The sequence below is a fragment of the Alosa pseudoharengus genome, unplaced genomic scaffold, assembly GCF_046254945.1.
Source record: "Alosa pseudoharengus isolate Yale_2024_CS ecotype anadromous, Long Island Sound unplaced genomic scaffold, YU_APseudo_1.1 YU_APseudo_1.1_scf_12, whole genome shotgun sequence".
Taxonomy (NCBI): Eukaryota; Metazoa; Chordata; class Actinopteri; order Clupeiformes; family Clupeidae; genus Alosa; species Alosa pseudoharengus.
The window spans coordinates 8175767-8202722 of NW_027468587.1; the positions used below are offsets into that span (position 1 = coordinate 8175767).

General features: G+C 43.4%; 3 protein-coding genes across 5 annotated transcripts in view; 2 read left to right on the forward strand and 1 right to left on the reverse strand.

The window, feature by feature from the left end:
* The window catches only part of dcaf13 (ddb1 and cul4 associated factor 13), a 12560-nt gene extending 4068 nt beyond the window's left edge, over nucleotides 1–8492 (reverse strand). The window contains exons 1-9 of the mRNA XM_076279373.1: nucleotides 8298–8492; nucleotides 7690–7889; nucleotides 7422–7529; nucleotides 7176–7265; nucleotides 6758–6913; nucleotides 5796–5873; nucleotides 5136–5218; nucleotides 4720–4884; nucleotides 3482–3617 (exon numbers count right to left, since the gene is read on the reverse strand). Of these exons, the coding sequence (XP_076135488.1) occupies nucleotides 3482–3617; nucleotides 4720–4884; nucleotides 5136–5218; nucleotides 5796–5873; nucleotides 6758–6913; nucleotides 7176–7265; nucleotides 7422–7529; nucleotides 7690–7889; nucleotides 8298–8367 (1086 nt within the window). The 5' untranslated portion in view covers nucleotides 8368–8492. The remainder of the gene's footprint in view (nucleotides 1–3481; nucleotides 3618–4719; nucleotides 4885–5135; nucleotides 5219–5795; nucleotides 5874–6757; nucleotides 6914–7175; nucleotides 7266–7421; nucleotides 7530–7689; nucleotides 7890–8297) is intronic.
* Nucleotides 8493–8837: 345 nt separating this feature from the next.
* washc5 (WASH complex subunit 5) lies at nucleotides 8838–21685 on the forward strand. 3 transcript variants are annotated; one of them, XM_076279974.1, is made up of 29 exons: nucleotides 8838–8911; nucleotides 9280–9569; nucleotides 9798–9943; nucleotides 10056–10140; nucleotides 10271–10371; nucleotides 10761–10953; nucleotides 11463–11615; nucleotides 11828–11941; nucleotides 12060–12231; nucleotides 12549–12676; nucleotides 12862–12991; nucleotides 13384–13496; nucleotides 13665–13831; nucleotides 14002–14077; nucleotides 14480–14590; nucleotides 16583–16723; nucleotides 17722–17802; nucleotides 17940–18041; nucleotides 18339–18518; nucleotides 18820–18944; nucleotides 19083–19245; nucleotides 19501–19603; nucleotides 19688–19767; nucleotides 19917–20020; nucleotides 20192–20321; nucleotides 20569–20665; nucleotides 20884–21037; nucleotides 21144–21231; nucleotides 21403–21685. In XM_076279974.1, the coding sequence occupies exons 2-29, from the start codon at nucleotides 9384–9386 to the stop codon at nucleotides 21457–21459; spliced, it is 3480 nt and encodes a 1159-aa protein (XP_076136089.1). In that variant the 5' UTR covers nucleotides 8838–8911; nucleotides 9280–9383; the 3' UTR covers nucleotides 21460–21685. The 3 variants fall into 3 exon arrangements, with proteins under 3 accessions (XP_076136089.1, XP_076136090.1, XP_076136091.1); XM_076279975.1 differs by having other exon boundaries at nucleotides 8908–8934; XM_076279976.1 differs by lacking the exon at nucleotides 8838–8911 and having other exon boundaries at nucleotides 9261–9569.
* Nucleotides 21686–21758: 73 nt separating this feature from the next.
* On the forward strand, nucleotides 21759–26497 carry nsmce2 (NSE2 SUMO ligase component of SMC5/6 complex). Its single transcript, XM_076279977.1, has 7 exons — nucleotides 21759–21814; nucleotides 22152–22291; nucleotides 22392–22504; nucleotides 22981–23131; nucleotides 25058–25146; nucleotides 25761–25867; nucleotides 26274–26497. The coding sequence occupies exons 2-7, from the start codon at nucleotides 22174–22176 to the stop codon at nucleotides 26383–26385; spliced, it is 690 nt and encodes a 229-aa protein (XP_076136092.1). The 5' UTR covers nucleotides 21759–21814; nucleotides 22152–22173; the 3' UTR covers nucleotides 26386–26497.
* The last annotated feature ends 459 nt before the right edge of the window (nucleotides 26498–26956 follow it).

Sequence of the window (26956 nt, forward strand, 5' to 3'; positions counted from 1 at the left end):
TGAGGTGTTGCTGCACACCATGCTACAGCTCGGTAAGGCATCCCCGCTGATGAATCTACAGTCACACTATCCACAGCTTGACTATGTGCCCCATTGAAACTTCTGCCCACACCCTCAACAGCCTTCATCCATCCGCTAAAAAAGAAAGAGTCCTACATTAAAACGGAACGATTTAGGGTTAGGGCTGCACATGCTAAGTAGTCCCTGCACCTACATACAGTACAGCTCTGGAAAAAAATTGAGAGACCACTGCACATTTTTCTAATGTCATCCTACGGTTGCTGAGGGACATTCGAATGAGTTGACGGTCATATTCAAATGTGCAGTGGTCTCTTTACTTTTTCCAGAGCTGTATTTAAACATCTATCTTTCTATAGCCACAAAGCATACAATTAATTATTTCGTAATTACGAAAGGAACAACCTCAGTAATCTAGTTCCGACTGCCCATCAGGGCAGCGTTCTGAAAGGAACACTGCAGGTTCCCAGTCAGAAGGTCACACTATTTCACTCAGACACAAGTCATCGCTGTACTAAATTTGATGAATCTACCTTCAAATTCAAATCGATGGCTTTAAAGACAACAGGACATACCCTGAGTGAGAGAGAGAGAGAGAGAGAGAGAGAGAGAGAGAGAGAGAGAGAGAGAAATGAAGAGTGTACACATCCACCCTCCTCCCAATGCCGACTTCTCTTCTTTTCTTCGCCCCTATCCATCTCTGGTTTTTTTTTTTTTTTGTGGTCGTAAAACTCCCAAGTCCCTGAGCTTGCTGTTGGCCAGGCAGCCCAGAGCTCTCCCTCCTCCGAGGGCTTTTATTCTAATTAAAAGCAATGATTTTTCTCAAATTCAATTTGTTTAAGGCACGTTAATAGCTACTGATCCTGTCAAGTGTGTCGGTCTAGCAGAGAGGACGTTGGCTCTTTTTCTTTTTTTTTTTAAAGAGAAAAAGAAAAAGGCCCCATGAAAACAATATTTCTCATTTTCTTGACAAGGCTCACGTGAGAAAGTGAGGGGAGAGAGAGAGAGGGAGAGAGAGAGAAAGAGGGAGAGAGAGGAAGAGAGAGAAAGGGAGAGAGATGGAAAGGCCGGCCTAAACATGCCTCTGCATTTGCCTGTGCTGTGTGAAAAGTGGATGTGGAGAGAGTATGACTCAGCCTGCCTGGAATGAACAGGGGAAAACTGCTTTTGGGAATCCTTGACCAACTAATTAAAACCCACTCCATTTAGAAACTCCACCCTCATCCTTTACGATCACAGATAACTAAACACAACGCAAACCTACTGAAATTACTCACCGCCACTTTTATGTGTCCTCACACATCATTTGAATATCATATCATATTCACCTGTGGCTCCAAAGCTAAAATTATAGTCAAACCAGACTTATCAAAAAACAACAGCCATTTAATTAACCCCTTCCTCTAGAGTCGACTTCCATGAGTTCCACAAGACGGAGACACTCCGGGTGACTCGGGGCATCTCTGCGGCCGCACCCTCTCTGGGCTGGGGATGCGGCCGGCGCAGCCTTGATTCAGCAGTTATTTCTTGCCGGCTTAATTAAATACCATCTCACGCTACATCTTGATTGTTTAATGCTTCATTATTTTCTGAAGTGGCCGGCTTTAAGTGATTGGAAGATGCAAAGTGCTGATAGGTGCAGGCCTGGGCCTGATCGCTTTAAGTGCAGGGCGTCCAAATAAATCTTGTCTCACTCTCTCTGTCTCTCTCCCCCTCCCTCTCTCCCGATCTCAGTTCAGCGGACGCAAGAAACTTGCCAACGAACACCATCAGGAGAGTGAAGAGGCTCAGAGACAGATAGGAGACACACAACTACAATAAAATAAAAAGAACATGGCCACCCAAGATGAGAGTGACTGCATGAAGCGACTGAACCGCGCTTCACTTTTGTGCACTCCGCCACATCTGTTGTCCGAAAGACTTCGGACAACAGCAACTTGGTCTGGGCTCGGTGTAGCAAAGCAAAGCAGGCCCACCTGTTGCTTGTGTCTGACGCAGGGGACAGGGAAAGAAGAGAGAGACAGAGAGACTGGGGGGAGTTTCCACAAAGGCCCATTTTAGTCTTTCTCATCTCCCATTTCATCTCGTCTCTTTCCCCTGAGCTTTGATGTTTGCTTTGATCCCCAGGCATTTGCTGCATTGTTAAATGGCATCGTTAATTATTGGAAAAAGGGGGGGGGTAACCTCTCTCGGACACCTCTCTCTCCCACCACCACTTCCACCCCCCCCCCGCCCCGCCCCAGGACGAGGCCTGGCACCGGGCAATAGAGCTCTGTAGAGCCACTTACCCAGAGTGATGCCCCGCACTGCCGGTGGAGCATCCATCAAAGTGTCTGGCAGTCGCCTTCATCTGCTGTGCGGCCTCTTTGGCACCGAGGAAGATGCCCGACACTATGCGCCACCTGGGCGCGCGTGTGTGTGTGTGTGTGTGTCCGCGGCAAACATGGAGGTGAGCGGCTCTCAAAGTTGGTTTTAAGGCAACACCAAAGAGCTTTTTGTAACTTAAAATAATGTTTCCAAAAGCGTTTCAGTGTTCATCAACTCGTAACAGGGTGAACGGCACTGTTATAGCTTCGCGGCCCTCTCTATCGGCTATAACCGCTCTATGTAAGTTTGCCAGATCGGGTAGCGGATCTGTAGCTCGATGGAATGAGACATAAGAAACTACAAATTTGACTTGCTTCTGATGTCGCAATATATCATACTTTCATAAAATCATGCAACATACTCTACCTTCACTGCAGACATCGTTATTTGCAAAGCCAGTGCTGGATAAACAAATAGCGTGCGTGCGACAGAGGAAAAGTGCTTTGGTGTTGATTTTAATAGGGAGGGGAGAGAGGAGGAACATCCGGGTCATGGCAACCATGGCAACCATCCCAACATGGAGGTCTACAGAGCAGACCGGGTGGAGTCCTAATGTCACTGTTCAAGTTCACCCAACATCTCCGCTGTTCCCCAAGTTCACCCAACATCTCCGCTGTTCCCCAAGTTCACCCAACATCTCCGCTGTTCCCCAAGTTCACCCAACATCTCCGCTGTTCCCCAAGCGAGATTAGAGATCATCCAAATTCACCAGACATAGCAAATGTAAGAAGTTCTGCAATGTTCCTGCCGTTATATGACATTTATAGCATAGGCTGTTGTCAAGAATATAATTTATAGTTTGTCCTTCAAAAACTAAGTTTTATAACTCAAGGACACGGAGACACAGCCTGAGTGTGTTAATCAGCATTAGGGCTGTCACCGCATGGCTCGCTCCTCGCCGCTCCTCAGAAACAAGCAGCCAAGCACCGAAATCTGTTCCGCCTGTTCATAAAAGGCTATAAACGTCATCCCGGACACCTGCTAAAACAATAACGCACCAAGGAATGCCAGATGCAGGAGTTTTGCAGGGCTCCTGGCCCAGGTGAGAGCAGAGCAGAACAGACACACACACACACACACACACACACACACTCACCACTCCCAGCTTCTCTGAGGCGTTGGCCTTCCACATGCGGATGTTCATTTCGTCCGAGCCACTCAGGATGTACTTGTTGTCGGCTGACCACCGGACACAGATGACGTGCTGCATGCGCTTGGTGTGGTACACTTCCCTGCAGAGAGAGAGACAGAGAGAGAGAGAGAAAGAAAGAGAGAAAGAAAGAATGAAAGAAAGAGAGACAGAGAACAAATTAATGTCACGGACAGGAGAAAGAAGAAACTTACACAACACTACACAACTACACTAGTTGCAATCATATCAACAATATGAGATGGACTTATTTTTACATCAAGCCATTCGCAATTAATTTCTATGGGCCTACAAACGGCTTGCTTTAAAATGGGACCTGTACAACGATATAGGCATTTATCTGATATATCTCTTTCATCTAAGGTGCAAATGATGGTCTCACACTAAGCACATGCAAAATGCTTAAAATGAACAAGTTGGCATAGCGAATTAGCATTCATTTTATGTACCTCCAGATCATCCACAAATAATCTATCTAAACAGATAACAAATTCTCTGAGAAAGCACAAGTCCATCAAACTACAAAATGAGAGCATGTACTCAATACTACAGTTATCTGATGCTGGAGTAATTTGATGTTATTAACATAATAATCAATTCGCTGACGGCATCCAGGTTGGCAGCCCAGACGACTGACTATGCACGACAAGGACCACATCGCTGGCATTTGCATATGGCACGGCAGCCTCGGCCCCATTGATCTGGGAGGTACTGTGCGTACCATGCTGTAGAATATTCTGCTTAATCATGAGCCCTGGCCTTTTAGGGGCCGTATTAAAATCAATAACCGGCCGCCAGTTAGAAGTAATCAGTTTGATAGCCTCCACAAACATGTCACTCAATAGGCATTCACATTAAAGTGTTATTCTACTTTGAAGCAAACAGAGACGCGATGGGTCAGGTTTACTGTATGTGTAAGGTCACCCAGACTGCTTGGTGTACAGGTGGCTTGAAAGTGTTTCGGATACATGTTAAGCCTAAGTGTGAAAATCTGCCAAGTCAACCAGGTGTGCCTGGGGTGCAAAACACCTTTGGTGGAAAACAGATTTACGGTAAGGCCCAGTTCAGTTTCATAACTCAAGACTATCAAAACGACAAATGAAAAATGAAAACCCAACAAAAGAAGGTTTCTGTGCCTATTGGTCCAACATCAGGGGTCTGTCTCTGCACACGCACAACCTCACCTGCTGTGACCACCGTCCTTGGGGAAGATGCGGACACTCTTGTCAAAGCTGGCCGACACAAACTCCCTCCCTGTGGGGGAGTAGTCCACATCCAGCACCGCGGAGACGTGGTCCATGTGAACCGTCACAGGGTTGTCCAGGTACCTCATGTCATAGGTGTACAGGCTGTCAATCACACAAGGCAGGACCAATGAGGACCATCTCTCTTTTCAGGGGCAGAGTCACTACAGAGCAAGTCTCTTTGGATCACTTAGCAGAAAGAGGGAGTTTGCTGATTTCCTCCACATGGACTTATTTTAAAAAATGATAATAGTTAAACAGCAAAAGGCAAGATCTCACAAAAATATATATGTTTGAAACTGAGAAATGGGTGCAATACACACACAGGGAGGGGGAGATTTACACCCAAAACATACTTGTAGTCCTCATTGGAGCTGGTGAAGTAGTACGCCTCCATTGGGTTCCAGCAAAGCGTGTTACTCCTTAGCTTCATAATCACCTAGGTATATAAGTATAAGTATAAGTATAAGTATACTCTTTTGATCCCGTGAGGGAAACTTGGTCTCTGCATTTATCCCAATACATGAATTAGTGAAACACACTCAGCACACAGTGAACACACAGTGAGGTGAAGCACACAGCAGTGAGCTGCCTGCCACAACAGCGGCGCTCGGGGAGCAGTGAGGGGTTTGCTCAAGGGCACTTCAGCCGTTCCTACTGGTTGGGGTTCGAACCGGCAACCCTCCGGTTACAAGTCCGAAGCGCTAACCAGTAGACCACGGCTGCCCCCACCTATGAGAGGAGGCCTTAAACACTCCGCATGGATCACTATACAGCTCATAAGCCATGTGCAACAGTGTTAATAATACAGGTTTAGCATTTATTATTGAAAGTATGGTTTTAACAGAAAAATAATCTCCAACTTAACAAAAAATGACAGCCATCTATTCTCTTGAACATTACCTCATATTCAAATTGCTTCATGAAAATTAATTTGGATGACGGTTTAAAGGCCTGTGCTGATTTTCTTGCTACATTACTGGGTGTATGAGTTGGAAAGGAAGAGACATGTTTACCTTCTTGAGAGGTGTGGCCTCCCTCATATCATAAAGCACTACGCTTCTGTCTGAGGCACAGCTAGCCAGCAGCTCCGTCTGCAGGAAAAAAGAGAGAGAAAGAAAGAAAGAGAAAGAAAGAAAGAAAGAAATAAAGAAAGAAAGAAGAGGGAGGGAAGAAAGAAACACAGAAAGAAAGGCAGAGAGAGAGAGAGAGAGAGAGAGAGATTTTACATGGTGTTTATGCCATTGGTAAAATCCAGCTAAACAGCAGCCCAGTGCATTGGTCAGCAGATTGCAGAGGGAAATAAAGTACTTTGATCTGCCCAACAGTATCAGATATCAGTGAGTGCATGTGTGTGACCGTGAGAGAAAGAGACATAGAGGACCAAGAGTAGTTTGTGTGTGTGTGTGTGTGTGTGTGTGTGTATGTGTGTGTGTGTGTGTGTGTGTGTGCGCGTGCATGGCCCTTGAATTAATGAAAATGATGATAAAAATTAATTGAATTGAATTCAAATGTTGAGCTCCAGCATGCCCTCTCTCAACCGTGGTGAGTTTGGGTTCACCTCTACTGGACCATGGTGAGTTTGGGCTCACCTCGACTGGGTTGTAGCGCACGTGGTGAGTTTGGGTTCACCTCTACTGGACCATGGTGAGTTTGGGCTCACCTCGACTGGGTTGTAGCGCACGTGGTGAGTTTGGGTTCACCTCTACTGGACCATGGTGAGTTTGGGCTCACCTCTACTGGACCATGGTGAGTTTGGGCTCACCTCTACTGGACCATGGTGAGTTTGGGCTCACCTCGACTGGGTTGTAGCGCACGTGGTGAGTTTGGGTTCACCTCTACTGGACCATGGTGAGTTTGGGCTCACCTCTACTGGGTTGTAGTGCACGTGGTGAGTTTGGGCTCACCTCTACTGGACCGTGGTGAGTTCGGGCTCACCTCGACTGGGTTGTAGCGCACGCAGTGAGTTTGGGCTCACCTCGACTGGGTTGTATCGCACGCAGCTGAAGCTGTCGACTCCCCAGGAAAAGCTGCGGATGGGGCTGGTCCTCTGCTCGTCCCAGATGTCCACCGTCTGGCCGCATGTGGCAAACGTCTCGCCACTCTGGTGATGGTCGATGCCAGTGAACACAGCCTGCAGTGGGACAGAGCAGAAGGATGAGGACATGCAATACAAGAGAGTATCAACAAGAGATCAGAGACCACATAGAAAGTAAATCAGCAAGCTGTATCACAAATGAGAGTTAGTTTCTAACGTCAGTGATTTTAGTTGCAGTGATACATTAAAGCTCAACACATACTCCTACGAAATGTGGCAATAACACTCAGCATGTGCATAACCTGTTGAGCTAGACATTTTGTAAATGGCAGCTGGTCAGAGGTCAACTCATTCTGACCTTGCCAAGGATTGTGTTAAGAGGTTCCTCCTGCTCTCCATAGCCTGGTGGCTCCATCTTCCACTGTTTGATTGTTTTGTCATCACCAACCTGTCAGAGAGAGAGAGAGAGAAATCACAGGAGAACGTCAATTCCTTGACTGGTAGAACTATAAACATTCATTTAAAAAAAAAAAACATTAATGGTGAAAAAAGCACTTCTGTTATTTTACTCAGATAAATGAACAGGTGTATGATGCTATATTACCGTGAAGAAGGACGTGCCACAAAATCGGGTTACTATTCCTCTGACAAAGCCTTCATGGGCTTGCACAGTGCGGAAGCACTCACGCTTTGGGAGGTTCCACAGTTTCACCTAGCAATGACAACACAAGAGACATCAGCAGCAGCAGCAGCAGCAGCAACTATGTCAGCAGCATTCACAAACAACGTTCATGGAAAGAAACCTTGCCACTGGACATGCTCTTTCTAATGTTCTAGCTACAACAGTTCATTCTTCATCAATACGTTCCTACCTCTCCATCACAAGCTCCAGACAGCAAAATGGACAGGCTCTTGGAATGTTTGGCCATGCAGTTGATGCCATCTCTGTGTCCGTCCAAGGATCCTACGAAGGGCTTGGCGAACACACGCTCCAGCTTGGTGGCATTGAGAGCCCTAGTGTACTCTCTGGGTACCTCAAACGGGTGAAGTGTTGGGTCGTAGTTCCTTGGAACTGTAAGGGCAAAATTATGGGTAATTAGTTAATAAGTGACATATGGAAGGGGACGCTGTTGCAACGTTCATTAAAAAGCAAGATGGAATAACGATGTTGAAATTATCTATGTAATTTCAGATGTACAGAAATTATCACAGAATTGCTGTGTTTACAACAGAAATAGTGAAATCAGTGATATCAGACTGTCCTGAGATAAAAGTCTTGAAGATGTAAACAACACAATCACAAACAGGTTCAAAGGATCGCAGTGGCAAGCGACATGACATAAGTTATGTCACTAATCCAAATTATGGTAAACAAAATTGTCTGGATTTCCATAAAGGTTGCATGAACAACTAGTACTGGCTAGCTAGCTGGCTAGCTAAATAGTCAGGTCCGTGGCCTTGAGTAGGCTACACAACTCACCACGATGTATATCCCTTGTCGTTTCACGAACATAATCGTCCGGATTTCGGGAAAGCACTTTTACTTTCATTGTGCAAAGTAGAACACCTTTAAATCTATGTAACAAGTAAATTCCATAAATACAAGACTGTAGTTGCTAATATATCTACAGTTAGTATCAACGAAGAGAAATATCAACACTTCACGTGTGAAGGAAAATTGTATTCACGCATGCGCAAAACGTCACCACTTCCTCTGACTCCACAGCAGGAAATCTAGTGCATCAAAACTGTGGTGTACACCGCTCCCTAGTGTCGTGGATGGAGATCAACAATGTGAGCATTCAATTTGATAATAATGTGATTTGATAATAATTTGATAACTGTTTGTTATCAAGACTGAGCATTTTTAGCCTTTTCTTATTATTCCTTTTGACTATAACATGAAATGTGTTTTACAATAAGTCCCAAATCACAGGGCATAATGTTTTGCTTACCCGAGAACCCATCTACTTTTACTTTTATTTTGAAGCGATGTTGATGGTGAAAGCGGCGGGTCCCTATTGGTTGTCAGTCGAGATCATCTGATTGCTTTGGTCATGTGATTGTAAACAGGAATTGAAAGGGCCTTTAGAGGTAAGGGAGAAAAATGTCTTGCTGTACGTTTAATATTATTAATTTTAGACGATACCCATTACATTGGAACATACAGTGTTTTTATGTAGTTGTTTTCACCATAAATGCACCCGATGGTCGTGCTACCCCAAATAGTTCTGATTTATACTGAACTTGCTATGAATAAGATGCTATATGTGTTGGCTATGTGTAGTGTATGTATAGATAGCGATGCAATGAATGGTTGCTACTCGCTTCTGTCTGTCTGTATGCATGTCACGTGTATGCAGAGCATTTCATTCAGTTGTAGCTGGACAATAAAGACAGTTCAAACTGTAGGTCTGTGCATTACATTTCATCCGCAGTTTCCTCCGTTTCCTCCTCCATAGTCTAGCTGATGTTCACTTGCTCCTGCCAAGAGAGTACTTCTGGCGAGCGTCGTCTCATGACTCGAAGAGCGGAGGCGGTGTCTGGCTGAATTGAGCTCGCCGTCATGGTGGACTTTCTGGCGGAGAATAACTTGTGCGGTCAGGCCATCCTTAGGATTGTGTCCAGGGGAAATGCCATCATCGCCGAGCTGCTCCGCCTCTCCGAGTTTATACCAGTGGTCTTCAGACTAAAGGACAAAAGTGATCAACAGAAATATGGAGACATCATATGCGACTTCAGCTACTTCAAGGTAGTAACAGCATGTTAAGCCCATCCTATTTGACTAGTCTCCACCATATTGTATAAGCTTGTGTAAGCTTAAAGCTTTATAAAGGTCTACAAGACTGTAGACTACATACCCCTTTTACCAGATTGTGACCCTCCTAAATCTGATGATATTTTGCATTGCCCCACAAAATGGATTTTGTAGCCAGGTATGTCATAGCCAGGTAATTAACCACATACATTTCCTTCACAGGGGCCGGAGTATTATGAGGGGAAACTAGAAGCAAAACCAGAACTTCAAGACCTAGATGAAGAATTTAGGGAAAACAACATTGAAATTCTGTCACGGTTTTACCTGGCATTTGAAAGTGTCCATAAGTATGTTGTGGACCTGATAAGGTAAATGATTTAGGATATCGATTCATTTTAAATAAGTACAATCAAACAACACGCGTATGTCAGAGTAAAAATGTTGTGTGAGTTCATGACCTGTTGCCATATTGTTTTGAAGATACCTAGATGACCTTAATGAAGGAGTATACATTCAGCAGACCTTGGAGACCGTACTCCTGAATGAAGATGGAAAACAGCTCCTGGTAAAAAAAATAAAAACAAAAAAGATTGTGATCATTTGAAATTATTTGATCTCCAAAAGCAACAGTCTTCTCTTGTCTGGTCTGGTAGCGAATGGTCAGTTATGCACTTTGTGTCTGGTTTCTCTCACAGTGTGAGGCCTTGTATCTGTATGGAGTGATGCTTCTGGTCATTGATCAGAAGATCGAGGGAGAGGTCAGGGAGAGGATGCTGGTGTCCTATTACAGATACAGGTGAGAGCGTGATCAGCAAAGATTCTAGAACAGAGCTCCGCTCTAGAATCTTTGGTGATCAGTGCAGAGATTCTATCCCCTTCTGGCCATGACTGAACAAAACATAGTTAACTATGGTGGTGTGAGAATTGAAAAATGTAGCACATCCAATTCAAGGCAGGGAATCAGAAAAAAAAAACAGTAGCTCAGGGGAAAAAACGCAAAATCTGGCACATTACTAATCACTGAAAATATTTTATTGAGTTATAGTGAGAATTAAAGTTTCAAGCCGTAGCGCACATAATATTTTCCTGAAAGTTTAGTAATAACTTCAGATTCCTATTGAAGCCATTTTTACACTTGAGAGACACCAGTGCTGCATGCTGATCTCCTAACGTGTTTGTCCCCAGTGCTGCCCGATCCTCTGCGGACTCCAACCTGGACGACATCTGCAAGCTGCTGCGCAGCACGGGAGCCTCCAGCCAACCGGGGTCCAAGCGGCCCGCTAACTACCCCGAGAGCTACTTCCAGAGGGTCCCCATCAGCCCCACCTTCATCAGCATGGTCATCGGGAGGCTGCGCTCAGATGACATCTACAACCAGGTAGGTGGAGAGAGGGCGGGGGGGGGGGGGGTAGGAGAATTGAAAGGATCTTTAATTGCCTGCTTAGAAACCCCAGTGAAATGCTCACGAAGGCTGCTCTGTTGGTGGTGCTGTTGTTTTTTGAGCAGGAAGGTTGCTTTGTTGGTGATTTTTGTTTTTTGTTGCTTTGGTTCTTTGGTTGGGCATTCACGCTAGTGGCAGTGTATGTGGTATCGTGAAAGGAGGGCTGTTACGGATCCTGGGTACAACATGTGGCGCGTTTGCGACTGCCGTCAGCCAATTGTGCATTGTCGTTGTCTTTGTCATTGTCGTTTATGCTTTTGTTTGGGCAGCAGAACCTCAACTATTTCACTTTCTTAGATGATCTGTGATTTGTTTCAACCCTTATCCATTAACAAACTCAAATGTGGTCTGTCCATTTTTCTACTGTTTTGTTGACAGTGGTTTTGTTTCATGTGTGCCTGTTGTTTACTGATGTGTTGCGTTGTTGTTGTTGTTGTTATTTTTAGGTGTCTGCTTACCCACTTCCTGAGCATCGCAGCACAGCTCTTGCCAATCAGGCAGCCATGCTGTACGTCTGCTTATACTTCACTCCCAGCATCCTCCACACACAGCAGGCCAAAATGAGAGAGATTGTGGACAAATACTTCCCTGACAACTGGGTAAGCGATTAGTGTTGTTGCAATGAGTTCAATTTCAATGAATTAAATGGAAACATTTATTTTATTTTTAATATTATTATATAAGCCCAATTTCTGATAACTTCTTTCTGAAAAAAAACAGTCTTGGTTACAAAGTGATTTGTTTACCTATTTTACATAAATGTTCATTGTGAAGATGAATACACTGATACTCATGAGTGTAACCATTGCAGGTCATTAGCATATACATGGGCATCACTGTGAACTTAATAGAGGCATGGGAGCCCTACAAAGCTGCCAAAACTGCCCTGAACTACACGTTGGACACCGCTAATATCAGAGAACAGGTAGAGTGACCGCTGACTGGCTCTTTTCTCTCTCTCATTCAATGTCCTTCTTAAGCTTTCTGTCTCGCTCCAGCTTTGTCACACTGATGCATGATCTTGGTGAAACACTTCCTCATAGGCAAGCCGCTATGCTGCTAGCATGGACAGTCTGAAGCCTCACGTCCAGCAGCTGCTGAAAGAGGGCTTCCTCAGAGAAGAGATCGTCCTGGACAATATCCCCAAGCTGCTCAACTGCCTGCGCGACTGCAATGTTGCCATTCGCTGGCTAATGCTCCATACGGCTGAATCAGGTGTGGTTTCAGATCAGGTGTTTGGCTACACCCAAACAACGGCTAGAGCTGCTAGGCAGCTACAGTGCTACACTCTGGGGTATGTTCATGAGCCCCCATGTTCATGCCTCCAAAGTGTAGCACTGTAGCTGCCTGGCAGCTCTAGCTGTTGGCTGTTGCAACTCGAGCTAGGTAGGACCAGTTGTTTTCATTTTTTTTTTCGTACCGACAGTACTCGGTAACCTCGAGAAACAGATGTCTATGTGAAAAATCGCCGGAATTCTCTTTTAAGTTGTGTGTGAAGCATTTGTACTAATTTTCTGCCCTCTGCTTTTTAGCCTATGACCCAAATAACAAAAGGCTGCGTCAGATCAAAGAGCAGGTCATCAATGACTCCAAGTACAGCTCCAAGATTCTCTTCCAGTTGCTGCTGGACACAGCCCAGTTTGAGTTCATTCTGAAGGAGGTAAAATTTTAGATTTTGGGAGAATATGGGATGCACAGGCTTGCTACAGATTTGTAGTTCGGCATTGCACTGCTCATCATGAGTTGTAAATCTAATTCGAGAATCCTCCTAATATGAGAGTGACTTTGTTAAACCACTTAATGCTGTGAGCCGAGACATAAAGGTTTCTTCGTCATCTCCTCCAGATGTTCAAGCAAATGCTGACAGAGAAGCAGCTGAAGTGGGAGAGCTACAAGCGTGAGGGCTCTGAGAGGATGACCGAGCTCGCCGAGGTCTTCTCTGGGGTCAAGCCTCTCACAAGGGTGGAAAAGAACGGTATCCATCATCATCCTCAACCTTAGTGTTTTGGCTTTTTGTGGCTTCAAGTTCAAGTCCAATTTATTATTTGTCCCAGATGGGCAATTTGTATTGCAGCAAGCATAAAAACATGCAACAAACATGAGATGTACAGTATACAGAGATACACATATATAAACACCACAAACAACTGTTTGACAAGTTGAGCTACAACCTGTAGCAGAAGCATCCAGCAGGACGGTGTTCCTTGTATTCTTTATAAGAAGTAATGTTGCATTTTATACAAGCTATCCTCTATTGTCTTCTACTAATTTCAACAGAGTGTGTTTTTTGTGTTTCACACACTGTTGTAAAATTGATTCTGTCTCTGTTATTGGTTCTGACCATGATGACCCTCCATATGTCTATAGAGAATCTACAGGCCTGGTTCAGAGAGATCTCCAAACAGATTGAGTCTCTCAATTATGAAGACTCCACAGCTGCTGGAAGGAAGACTGTGCAGCTCATTCAGGCTTTAGTGGAGGTTAGGATTTATTTGTTTTATTATTATATTATGTTAGGGATTATCACTAACATGCAATGGATCAGCTCATTTAAGCAATTCATTGCACCCCTTAGAATAAAAACTCGGTAAGTGTCATAACAAGTGACTTGTGAAGACGACACCTGACGGTACCTGCCATGTCCACAGGTGCAAGAGTTCCATCAGCTGGAGTCGAACCTGCAGGTATGCCAGTTCCTGGCTGACACACGCAAGTTCTTGCACCAGATGATTCGCACCATCAACATCAAGGAGGAAGTGCTGATCACCATGCAGATCGTAGGAGATCTGTCATACGCCTGGCAGCTAATAGACAGGTAAGCTAGTCCCTCATTATTTCAGGTTACACATCTATGAATGTGTTATCTATTTAACAAATCATTATTGCTTTGTAGGACTAATGTCCTTATACATGTTTAGCCTTTCTTAGGTTCAGTGTGGACTAATGTTAAGAATGTCTGTTTCTTTTTTTTAAAATGTCAAACAGCTTCACATCCATCATGCAAGAGAGCATCAGAGCGAGCCCAGCAATGGTGACCAAACTCCGTGCCACTTTCCTCAAGGTGAACCTCTTCATCTATTGTACCTTTTTTCCAAGTTTGTTTTGTTTGTGTGGGTGGGGGGTGGGGGGGCAGGACACTGAAGAGAGTGAGTGGGACACTAGACACTGAAGAGAGTGAGTGGGAGAGAGAGATGGGGTGGGATTGGGAAATTACCCGGATAGGACTAAAACCCAGGTCCCCATGGGAACTTGGACACATGTGGTATGGATGATGTCACCACTTGCGCCACAGCGCCCCCTATATTCTGCTTTTCTTGATGAGATTAATGACATTGACTTCTAATGTCACCACACAACCATATACAGTGTTGTGCATCTTTCTCCAATTGTTTTGGTTTGTTTACACATGTGCCATTGTTGGTGAGCATGAGAACCTGACGTACCTCTGTTTCTGTGTGAGCAGCTGGCCTCTGCACTGGACCTGCCACTGCTGCGTATCAACCAGGCCAACAGCCCAGATCTACTCAGCGTGTCCCAGTTCTACTCTGGGGAGCTGGTGGCCTACGTCCGAAAGGTAAGAGCGTGGAACGGTTGGGGTTCTTCATACAGAGGGCAATCAGAATGGCTGGTATTCAACACCAGAGGTGCGTTCAAATTTGCAGAGGTACTTTTGTGTTTGCCTCCGCAAACCTTTGGAAAGCACAAACAGTTTGAGGAGGTAGTTCCCTGTGAACATACATTCAAGCTGGATGAAGGATTACCATTTAAATTGAATGTTTTCCCTAAATTGTTCAAACATACTGTAACTGTTAAGAGAAAACATATTCGCCACATAAGTTCACCTATGTTTGCACATTTGAACACACCACAGGGTGGCATAGAATCCAGCACCACTGCACTATTCAATTCAATTCAATTCAATTCAATTCAAGAATGCTTTATTGGCATGACAAGCTCACTTATATTGCCAAAGCATTTATACAATAAATCTGAACACATGTCAGTAGATTTTCATAAGAATAAAATAAATAGGTAAAATAAAGTAAAATGCAGTGTATGATGCAGTGTGTGTGTGTGTGTGTGTGTGTGTGTGTGTGTGCGCGCGCGCGTGTGCGCGCACCTGTCTGCATGTGTCTGTGTGTGTGTGTCTGTGTGTGTATTTATTTGTTGATATAGGTCACTCGTTGTCCCTCAGATTGTGGCATGTTGATACATATTGGGCAGCAAGATATGCTTTATCTCCTTCTCCTAATAATATCTTTAATTTTGATATGTCATTAAGTTCATTAAAATTAGGAATTTCTGAGTTAAATTTGTTGAAGAAAAGGTTTCTTGTTTGATTGAAGGATGTACATTGTAGGAGGAAGTGCATCTCTGTCTCGACACCTGTCATGCAGTAACCACATATTCTGTGTTCTTTTGGTTGCCATGATTTTCTGAGTCTTCCTTTTTCGATTTCCAATTTGTGGTCACTTAGCCTGTACTTGGTTAGGGTCAGTCTCTGTTTTCTATCTCTGACAGTATTAAGATATTCTGCTAATTTATATTCTCGGTTTAGGGCCAGATAGCATTGTAATCTACTTTGATTTTTAGTTTCTTCTTTCCAATATTCCAAATAGGCTTCTTTACATTGTTTCATAATTTGGTTTATTCTGATTGGTTTTTGGAAAACAGTGTTATTGTGAAACTGATCAGAGCGGGTGTGTGGCAAGGCAGTTAGTCTCTGCAACAACTGGTGTAGGGGACTTTTTTCTGGGTTCAGCTCTTGGGTTTGGAGGGCTTTAGAATGAAGTGTCTTGTGGGCTGGATTTAAGGTGATTCAGAAAATTGAGTGCTCTTTTGTTGATGTTAATGATTAGTGGGTATCTACCTAATTCAGCTCTACATGCATTTGTTGGTGTTTTTCTCTGTACTTGTAGAATGTATCTGCAGAACTCAGCATGTAGGGATTCTATTGTGTGTTTGTCCCAGTGAGTATAGCTATGATGACTGAGTGGACCCCATACTTCACTACCATACAGCGCAATGGGCTGGATGACACTATCAAATATATTTTAAGCCAGATTTTAATTGGAATTTGGAGATTATAAAATGTTCTTTTAATTGCACTTAGGGCTCTTCGAGCTTTTTCCTTTAGTGCATTCACTATTGTTTCACTATAACTCAACAGTGATACATTTTACTAAATGGAATTGCTATTTACTGTGGAATTGTGTTTACTGTCACGTCAAAAAACAGTTGTTCCTCCGCGCTTCTGTAGTTAACTATCTGGTGCGTCAACGGGAGAGGACTAATTGTAGCGAGAGAGAGGAGTTTACCGGAGCACCTTATGTTGGCACTTTAAAATAAAATCTGAAGTTTATACATCTGTGTTGCTCCGGTAAACTCCTCTCTCTCTCTCTCGCTGTGTTTACTGTCACTTTGTGAATGTAAATAACTTGCAGTGTTCTACAGTGAACTGATAACAAACGGATACCAAGTGTGTCTCTCTACTTTTGTGTTTTTCTTTCCTGAGATTTTTGTTCTGAATGTATGTGTGACTGTTTTATGAACCATCTTCCTTCAGGTTCTGCAGATTATTCCGGAAAGCATGTTCACATCCCTGGCCAAAATCATCAAACTGCAGATCCATGACATCATGGAGGTCCCCACGCGTCTGGATAAGGACAAGCTGAAGGACTATGCCCAGCTTGGGGCCCGTTACGAGGTGAGGAACAGAGTGGACATCCTGAACAACCAATTGTTTCCTCCTGAGAATATTGGACTTCAGCTGAGAGCTGAGATCAGCACTGGATAAGCTTTTCCCTAGTGTTAATTAAGGGAGGGTGTATCACAGAGTACCTTACAATACAGTACTTTCATGATATATTGTCCTAATGATACTTAAAACATAGCAAGAATATTATTTATGTTACATCACAATATCTGTGTAACTGAAGAAGAAGAAATTCTTCATTCCAAGTGTAACAAAGTGTATACTGTAGACTCCTCGGACTGTCAGCCATTATCCCCCTGTGAGTGTCTTCTTTTTCGTCATGCAGTAACCAAATCGTCCGCATTAAACAAGTGATACTATACGATACAATCTCTAGCAATATATCACGATCACCAGGCGATACGATATTCATATATCAATATGCTGTCTCCCCCTCAAGTATTAAGTAAGGGATAACGGCCGCCGAGGTGTCCTGTTATACAGAATTAATAGACGAGGGCGAGGGGCAAAAAACTCCCCGACACGCAGCGGTGTCCAGTGATCCTTATAACTGGACACACCTCGAAGGCCGTTATCCCGCTTATCACTCGGTTGCCACTGTGAAGCAAAGGAAACACGCGGTTCAGTTTAAAAAGCTCACAACTTGTACAACTTTCAATAGCATGGACAGTTAGCTTGTTTACAGTTGATTCCATTGTTGCGGTGTGTGTGTGTGTGTGTGTGTGTGTGTGTGTGTGTGTGTGTGTGTGTGTGTGTGTGTGTGTGTGTGTGTGTGTGTGTGTGTGTGTGTGTGTGTGTGTGTGTGTGTGTGTGTGTGTGTGTGTGTGTGTGTGTGTGTGTGTGTGTGTGTGTGTGTGTGTGTGTGTGTGTGTGTGTGTGTGTGTGTGTGAAGGGTGAATGCGAGACGTGAAATTGTAAAGCTCTTAGAGAGCTCGGAAGAGTAGGAAAGCACTGTATAAACGAAGTCCATTTACTCTTCACCTCCACAGGTTGCCAAACTCACCCATGCCATATCTGTATTCACTGAGGGCATTTTGATGATGAAGACGACGCTGGTTGGCATCATCAAGGTAAACGATCATGTTAACACCATGTTAACATTTGCATGGTCATAGTTATAATGTTTTTTTCTTTTTTTAATAGAAATACCATTCCAGTTGTGCGTTTCCACTGCTGCAGTCTGTGAGACATTTTTGTCTTTCTCCAGGTCGATCCCAAGCAGCTTCTGGAGGATGGTATCAGGAAGGAGCTTGTAAGGCGTGTGGCTTACTCGCTCCACAAAGGCCTTATCTTCAACCCTAAGGCCAAGGTTAACATCTAATTCCCTCTCTGCCCCTTGAAGTGTTTCTTTCTTTGATGTGTTATCTCTCAATAAATGCGTCACTTTCCATAAGCTGACACAAGATGGAGTATTTTTGAGAAAGCAGCACAATGAAGATTGTTGCTTCCAATAACTGGATTGTCCATGAAAAGCCAACCGATTATTCATTGTTACCTATTAATTCATATCATAAATCGAGTTGCTGTACTCTAGGCCTACTCCAAGAGGGGAAGTTTCACTTGAAATTCATGCCCGTGTTTGCATTTCTCTCTCATTCCCCAACAGCCCAGTGAACTGATGCCCAAGCTAAAGGAGATGGCTGCTACCATGGATGGGTTCTACCGCTCGTTTGAGTACATCCAGGACTACGTCAGCATCTACGGCCTGAAGATCTGGCAGGAGGAGGTGTCCCGAATCATCAACTACAACGTAGAGCAGGAGTGCAACAGCTTCCTGAGGACAAAGGTTGGACTAGACTCAGATAGATTTCATTTATTTGTCTATAAGTCTTTATGTATATTTGCATAGATCAAAAACAAAATGCTGTTTGTCCCTGCACAAATGGTTACTAAAAACAATAAAACCACTCAACTCTGTTTCATTACAAGAGTGCATTTATGTTGTTAGCACTGATGCTGCTGCTGATGTTGATGTTGTATTCGTTGCTATGGAAAATAAAGAATGGATGAATGGATGAATGGATGAATGGATAAAGAAGTGACGGAATGACATTTTTGTGACGTGCTTATGTTTGCCTCACTCTCAGATCCAAGACTGGCAGAGTGTGTATCAGTCAACACACATCCCGATTCCCAAGTATCCCCCCATGGACGAGTCTGCCACCTTCATCGGACGTCTCTGCAGGGAGATCCTCCGCATAACTGACCCTAAGTATGCTAAGCTCTGGCCTGTTAGAATAGCAAGAAGAGCTTTGGATCCATGCTTACTTTTTCTGTTTAACTATGTTAAAATTTCGCCAGTAGAGGGTGATTGCTTTTTGTTAGTTTTGGAATCGTTTGTGTCTTCTAGAGTGACCTGTTACATTGACCAGTTGAACACGTGGTATGACCTGAAAACTCACCAAGAGGTGACCAACAACAGACTGTTCTCTGAGATTCAAGACACCCTGGGGACTTTCGGTCTGAACGGCCTCGATCGGCTCCTCTGCTTCATGATCGTGAAGGAGCTACAGGTAAATCCTCCATCTTTTTCCTTTTTACATCCTTTATTTTTACATTCTTTGTTACTCAAAAAATATCACAGAATGGTAAACTGATTCAATTATTTACTTTATTGTTTATCATAATACCACAACTCCATATCTGAAGTTTTTTTTAATGAAAATAAGGGACAGGTTGTCAGTTTGCTGTGTTTAATGTGTCAGGGCAGCTTCGATACCACTTAATATCAAACGCCTCACTTTGACCTAACATTCTTTTGACATTAGAATTTCCTGACGGTGCTTCAAAAGACTATCCTCAGGGACAAAGTGGTGACTGATGTGTTCAAAGCCCTGCTGAGTGCCGTTAACCCTGTCAAAGGCATTGTGGGTAGGTGCAGAAATACCTAAGTTACAGCGTCATATTTATGGGTGTTGTTTTCTTTCATGATTATTGTTGTTTGTTTCCTCTTAGCCAACTCCACCAAAGTGTACCCCAATGCAATGGCTAAGACTCAGAAGATCTGGCCGGCATATTTGGAATCGATAATGAAGGTATTACAAATAGTGAAGCTATAACAACTCTTAAGTGAGAGTCAGACAAACAAAAGAAAATGAAGAGTTTTGAAGACTTTAATATAAGTTTATTACAGACCAAACAGAAATACTATGACTGGATGTCATGTAATTGTGTCCTTGTTCAGGTGGGGCAGATGCAGATTCTGAGGCGGCAGATTGCAAACGAGCTGAACTACTCTTGCAAGTTTGACTCAAAGCATCTTGCCGCTGCTCTGGAAAACCTCAACAAGTACGTCACAGGTTACCTGCCCCTCTTTCTGCACCTGTCTTTGGCAATTTGTCTGTTGATGGTCAAACAAGTTATCTTTTTTATGTATTAATACCACCATAAACCATAGGTTATTCAATGTCCTGAGAGTGTGTGAATATTATTTCACTATTTATCGTCCACTTACTGTAGAGCTCTTTTGGCCGATATTGAGGCCCACTACCAGGACCCGTCTCTGCCTTACCCTAAGGAGGACAACACGCTTCTGTACGAGATCACTGCTTACCTGGAGGCTGCAGGGATTCACAATCCTCTCAACAAAGTTAGTCTTTCATCCAGCTTCTTTGATATTACATTACATTATCGCATTATATTACATTATATGGTTAAGTTAAGGTAGACAATTCATCTTGGAGTACTCACTCTAGGACATCATATTTAGATTGGACAATACACAGCTTAAAATGTCAAACTAATGCTGATATGAATAAGCCACCTATTCTTGTTGATACAGTACTTTCTATATGAATGTAATAATGCATGTAATGAAATTTGTTGACCATCCTCAGATCTACATCACAACGAAGCGCTTGCCCTACTTCCCCATTGTGAACTTCCTCTTCCTCATCGCTCAGCTCCCCAAACTGCAGTACAACAAAAACCAAGGTCTGGTCATCTCACAAGAATATACACAATAGCATCCTGACTCAAATAACCAAAGTTAAATAATAATTTAAAAAAAACATTCAGATTCTGTATGCATAATGAGCTCAAATTGATCCTTACCTTTTTTATAAAGGTAAGCTCGAATCTGAACATGAATGTATATTGAATATATGTTAAATGAATGGCAGAAATAACACATCTGCATGTTCTTTGTGCAGGAATGACTTGCAAGAAGGCGGCAGATGCTGTGGACTGGCCCCCACTGGTTCTTGGGTTGGTCACACTTCTGAAGCAGTTCCACTCCAGATACACAGAGCAGTTCCTGGCCCTGATTGGCCAGTTTATCCGCTCCATCATGGAGCAGTGCACTAGGTACAGTATTGCCTCCTATTTACACACACACACACACACACACACATAAGAAAGACAGACATTGTATGAACATGCCACAGTTCTGACAACTGATGTGAATTTACAGCCAGAAGATTCCTGACATGCCTTCAGATGTAGTGAGTGCGCTGATGTTTCTGGAAGACTATGTTCGCTTCTCAAAATTGCCTCGCAAGGTGAGACGCTTGGCATTGCACTGTTTTATTGTGTGTTGAGTGCAACAGTAGAGAGCATGAAAATGAACAGAAATGTTGGGTTAGTAATGGGAAAATGTATATATTTTTGTAAACGGTTGTTTTGGTAAAAAATGAAGTGTATGATCTTAACTGTGTTTTATCATTTCGCAGGTGGCTGAAGCGCATGTTCCAAGCTTCATTTTTGACGAATTCCGGACTGTGATGTGATTTCTATGTTAGGCCTACTACTATGTTGCCTTCATGGCAGCAGAATTTGTCATTTCATTCAGTTAAGGATACAAATCCTGTTTTCACATTTTGCCTTTTCAATGTCTTAAAGCACTAATGAAATCATGTATTGTTAGACCTTTTTTTGTTTGTTTGTTTTTTAACAAATAGCATTTCCATTGGAAATACTGTGTTGCCATTAAATTATAAATGCCAACTATTTTAAATAAATCATATTGTACAAAAAAAGTCTGTCATTTGAACGTATCTTGTTGGAGCGAGAGTATTACTTTTATTTTGAAACATTGTCAAACAACACGGAAGATAAGTAGGCTGTAAGGCGGCAGTTGCACAGGTATTCAACATTTCAAAACAATTGACATTCATTTATATTCTCTACCTTTCTTAAACTCTTGACTTGATACATCAAAAAAACTGTAACACGGAGGCATAGGGCAGTTGCTGTAAGGTATTATCAGAGAATTGCGGACTGTGGTATGACTGCATGCACTGACAACATTAACGTTAGTTTAACCAGCTAGCGTGCGGTAGCTAACATTATCCTACCTCAACGCTACAAATGGGAAGGAAAACTTGTCTATTAAAAATATTAAATGCTAAGGAGTAATTGAGACTAGCAGCACACTTTATCTATCAGTCGTTTTGCAAAACAGATAAATCCGTAATAACAGCAGGTAAACTACGTAGGCCGACATGACCTCGCTCAGTGCAGTGAACTCGACGCTGGCGAGTCTGAAAACATGTCAAACAGACATTGGCACTGGCATGGATATGGTGACAGAGGTCGCCTTGGATCTAATCGAGTCGGAAGGTAAGGGAGGCTTCAAATTAACCCACAATAACTTCTCTCAGGATCTGTTCAAATTCGCCTCTGAGGTGTTTCAGCCAAGCGTCTGTGCTCTTTCACTCAGGCAATGCCAATAGCCCAAATTTGAAGAAACTCGAAGAGATGATGCTGGAGTGTGCCAAACTTGATAGAGAGATCAACTGTTTCGTAGAAGCAGTTGATACAATGACTGCACGGGTATGTATGGTTTCTGTTTTATAGTGATCATAATTAGAGATAAAGATTACTCGCGTTGGAATTGGCAAAAACTGGACTGTAGTTGTTGGTGGCGCACTCACTCACCTACTGTCCTGCGCCACTGTCCTGTGCCGCTTACCTATTCCAGCCCTAACCCTAACTCTTAGCCTAACAGCTGGCAAGATTTGTGGGTCAATAGGGGAGTGGCATGGGACAATGGCGTAGGACAGTAGGCAATTGACACAGGACAGTAGGCGAGTGTGCACCACCAACAACAGTACCGTACATTTTTTGCTCCAACTGCTGAGGGTTTCACCCTACGCTTGTAGTTAGCCTATGTGTGGTTGGTTTTGTTGATGCATGTAGACAGTGAGATGGGAGTATACAAAGTAAAAGATTACTCAAAATCTTTTATTCAACCCATGCTGTCGCTGTGCCTTGGTCCTGTCTGCCTCCACCTCTCTCTGGACCTTTAGGCACGACAGAATCCAGAGGCCCTGGCTCTTCTGAGCAACTCTGTGAAGACTGAATTTGCCAGGTTAAAGCAAGGGGCATCTGACGCAGAGCTAAGTCAACATGCCAAGGTGATTGCTTTCAAGGACGGCATTCAGAACTCACTGCCAGAGGGTAAGTTCACTGCACTGGGAAAGAGTAGGAGAGATCGTCCCACAGGAGCAATCAATGTAATAATTAAAGGAAGGGTGTGTGTGTGTGTGTGTGTGTGTGTGTGTGTGTGTGTGTGTGTGTGTGTGTGTGTGTGTGTGTGTGTGTGTGTGTGTGTGTGTGTGTGTGTGTGTGTGTGTGTGTGTTATTGCCAGTATTCACCACAGCTTAGTGAGGATGTAGGATTTCTATTGTCAAGCTAGTCCATTATTCCATGTACAGGTCACCACCTTGACAGCGCGCCCACAAAGTTGGCAGGGATTGTCTGAACTGAAGCATGTTTCTGTTAAAGCAGGCAACGCTGTCATTTCTACTTTAACTGGGTTGTCTGCAGCCCTAAAAACAGTTTGGGCTTACAGCATTGTTTCCAAGATATTTTGTAGTTTGAACTAGCGTTTCATTGTATGAGTGACAGCCACAGAGTGTAACCAGAACCCTTCACATTGACATGTCCGCTCATTGATTAAGTGTAATATGTCAAACAGGATCATATTTAAAAGCTGTTCTGCGTATGCAAACCCAAACATGCATGATTTTTGCATCATTTCCATTTTCAAAGATCATTCATTACATAGTGATATTAAAAACACTAGTTATTAATTACTTTTCCAGTGGTGTTATTCTTGACTAGTTGTAACTAATTTCCATTGTAGGTGGGAAAATGTACCGGTACTTAGGGAAAAAAGAACATGGCTATTGATTATTATTTCCATGTCAGTGGAAGCATGTAGTTCTCTATGGAAACAGCCAGTCGTAGATGAATATTAACTTTATGGAAACAGCCAGTCGTAGATGAATACTAACTTTATGGAAACAGCCAGTCGTAGATGAATATTAACTTTAGTCACTTGTGCCTGAGGAGCCCCCATAATTATTCCATGGGAGCAGTTGCTGGCAGTTAGACACGTAAGGCATGCTTGATCAGTGGGACCGGAGATGTTAGTGTCATGCATGGCTTTCAGATGGTTGGCTTCCATCTGCTGCTGTTGTCTGCCCATTCATCTGAATCAGCCGCAGTGTTGTAGCCCCAGCACAGCAGCACACAGACATCTGTCAAGGCACTCTCATCCATGGTTCTCATCGGCGGAGGGCTTCCTGTCCGGACATCTGAAAGGGACTTGGGGAGAATTAGTCTGTGAAAATGTGAAAGACTCTCAGCAATGTCAAGATTTTTCCTCTCCTGCACAAGCAATGAGTCTGTCTTCTCTCGTCTGAAACTCTATTATCTGAGTCTAGTTGCTCACTGGCCTGATTGCAGTCTGACACCTAGTCCTAGCTCACGTCCAAGCCAAAAAAAAAAAGACTGATAGATTCTAACAGGGAGGCTACACGGGGTCTACAACTGAGGCACTCCATTCGCGTAGCGCAATAATAGTTTTAGAAAACTGGTCTAATTTCTTAAAACATACAGTACGTGCCACTATCACATCTAGTGTAGCCATTTCCATTGATTATAGTGGAAGCTTATTGTTGCAGCAGACACTATGCTAACGGAGAACTTCAGTTACGTGCCCAGTCGTTACCTGCCGTAGCCTCCCTTTAATATAAGACACAAGTATAAGTATATATACTCTTTTCATCCTGTGAGGGACATTTGGTCTCTGCATTTATCCCAATCCGTGAATTAGTGAAACCCACTCAGCACACAGTGAACACACAGTGAGGTGAAGCACACACTAATCCTGGCGCAATGAGCTGCCTGCAACAACAGCGGCGCTCGGGGAGCAGTGAAGGGTTAAGTGCCTTGCTCAAGGGCACTTCAGCCGTGCCTACTGGTCGGGGTTCGAACCGGCAACCCTCCGGTAACTAACCAGTAGGCCACGGCTGCCCAGTACATAGTACATAGTATGCCTATTCATAGCATTCCTCTGTGTGTATGTTTGTTTGTAGCTAGCCAGCCGGAGACAGAAGCTGAGGACTTGGATGAGGATATCGCGCTCACTCAGAGCCAGTTCAACTTCACCTGTCCTCTCACACAGGTGACTCATCAACACTCTCCTCCCATAAACCACCCAGTGGAGCACCACTACAATAATGCATATACCGTGCATTGCACTTATGCATTATACTTAGAGCTGAAAGATTAATCGATTTGCAATCGCAATTTGAACTAGTGCAATTAGCAAATCGTGCAGCTACTGTAGCAACTCTGACCCAATAGTCTGTACAGGTAATGTCACATGTTTTTTATGTCTTTGTGTGACAGTCATGCTCATCAATCAGAGGTACAGTGATCCACATGTTAACTAATCAGATGTGGCCAAGCTATATTTGGAAGTAATTCATATGTTTTAGTTTTCATCTTTGGATTAGTAGATAGAGCAGTTCATATTTCAATGTTGTCTTAATATGTAATCAAATCACAATATCTGTCAGAAAAATCGCAATTCGATATTTTCCCCAAATCATTCGGCCCTAATTATAATCCTCAGTTGATAATGGCAAAAGTGCACTCCTTCCCTTACATTGGTAAACGTTATTTTAAATAGTCATTTTTGTTTGTTTTATGAGTTCAGATTGATGCTGACATGCTGTGTCAGTAACCGCAGGAGTGTCCTGTGTTGTGATGCCTGTTGTAACTCTCATGCCCCAGGTTGAAATGGTGAACCCAGTAAGGAACAAGAAGTGCCAGCACTACTATGACCAAGAAGCAGTCTTGAGTATGATCAAAACCAAGCATAAGAGCAGCAAAAAGTTCAGGTTAGTCTGCGCCTCCAGCTGACTCACAACTGTGGGGATATTCTTCGCTAACCCCACTCTGTGCTGCTTGATTAGGTAACTTAAGTGTTCAGTAGTATCCGATGCCTTTATACATTTATTAATGGCCGATCGTTAAGATCATAGCCTGATATGGAAGTGTAGGAGAGACTGTGTTTGCATTTGACAGTGGTAGTGTAGTGACTAAGAAGCTGGGTTGGCATGCAGTAGCTAAAAAAGTTGTGGGTTCAATTTAGCAAGGCACCTAACCCCAAGTTGCTCTGGGGAGACTTCCATTTGTTATAATTAACATATGTCATATGTCAAACCATGCACTTTGGTTAAAAGTATCAGCCAAATGAACAAGTGTAAGTTTAAGAAGTGATCTGCTCTTCCTCTTGTCCAACAGGTGTCCTGTAGTTGGCTGCGACAACAAGGATGTGAAGCCCTCGGATCTGGTCCTGGACCCCATCATGAAGCGGAGGATTCAGAACCACAAGAGGCAAAATGCAAAGAAATAATTTCTCTCTCTCTCCCTTGGTTCAGTTGTTTGCGTTTTGTAATAATATAGATTAATTGAATTGTTTTCTTGCTGAAAGTTGGTTATTGCACACATCATTTTTGTAATAAATATTTTTAACACATTTACAGTATAACAACATACGGTATCTTATCTGTTGCTTCCTCAATGTAAGTGAAAGATATTACCTGAAGCTGAAGCTGAATCAATTTGAGTATGTAGTCACACAGTAAAGTATAATTTTTACCTATAGGTAACCTTATATCAGCCTCATAGACTGTAAGGAAAACGTTTTGTTGTGGATACTGCATTTTCGAGACAAGATGGAGGGTGGGACCCAGTTAGAAAAAAGCGGAGGCTGTGTGTTCCCTGGACCCGTGCTCTTTCTCTGCCTTGAGAGCACTGTGTTACATCTGATCTAAAGTAAAGCATGCATGTGGGGGCCCCAGCAGTGGCGCGACTGGCTGGGGCACCTGCACCGTACGCCGGTGACCCGGGTTCGATTCCCGCCCCGTGGTCCTTTCCGGATCCCACCCCGACTCATCTGATCTAAAGTAAAGCATGCATGTGGG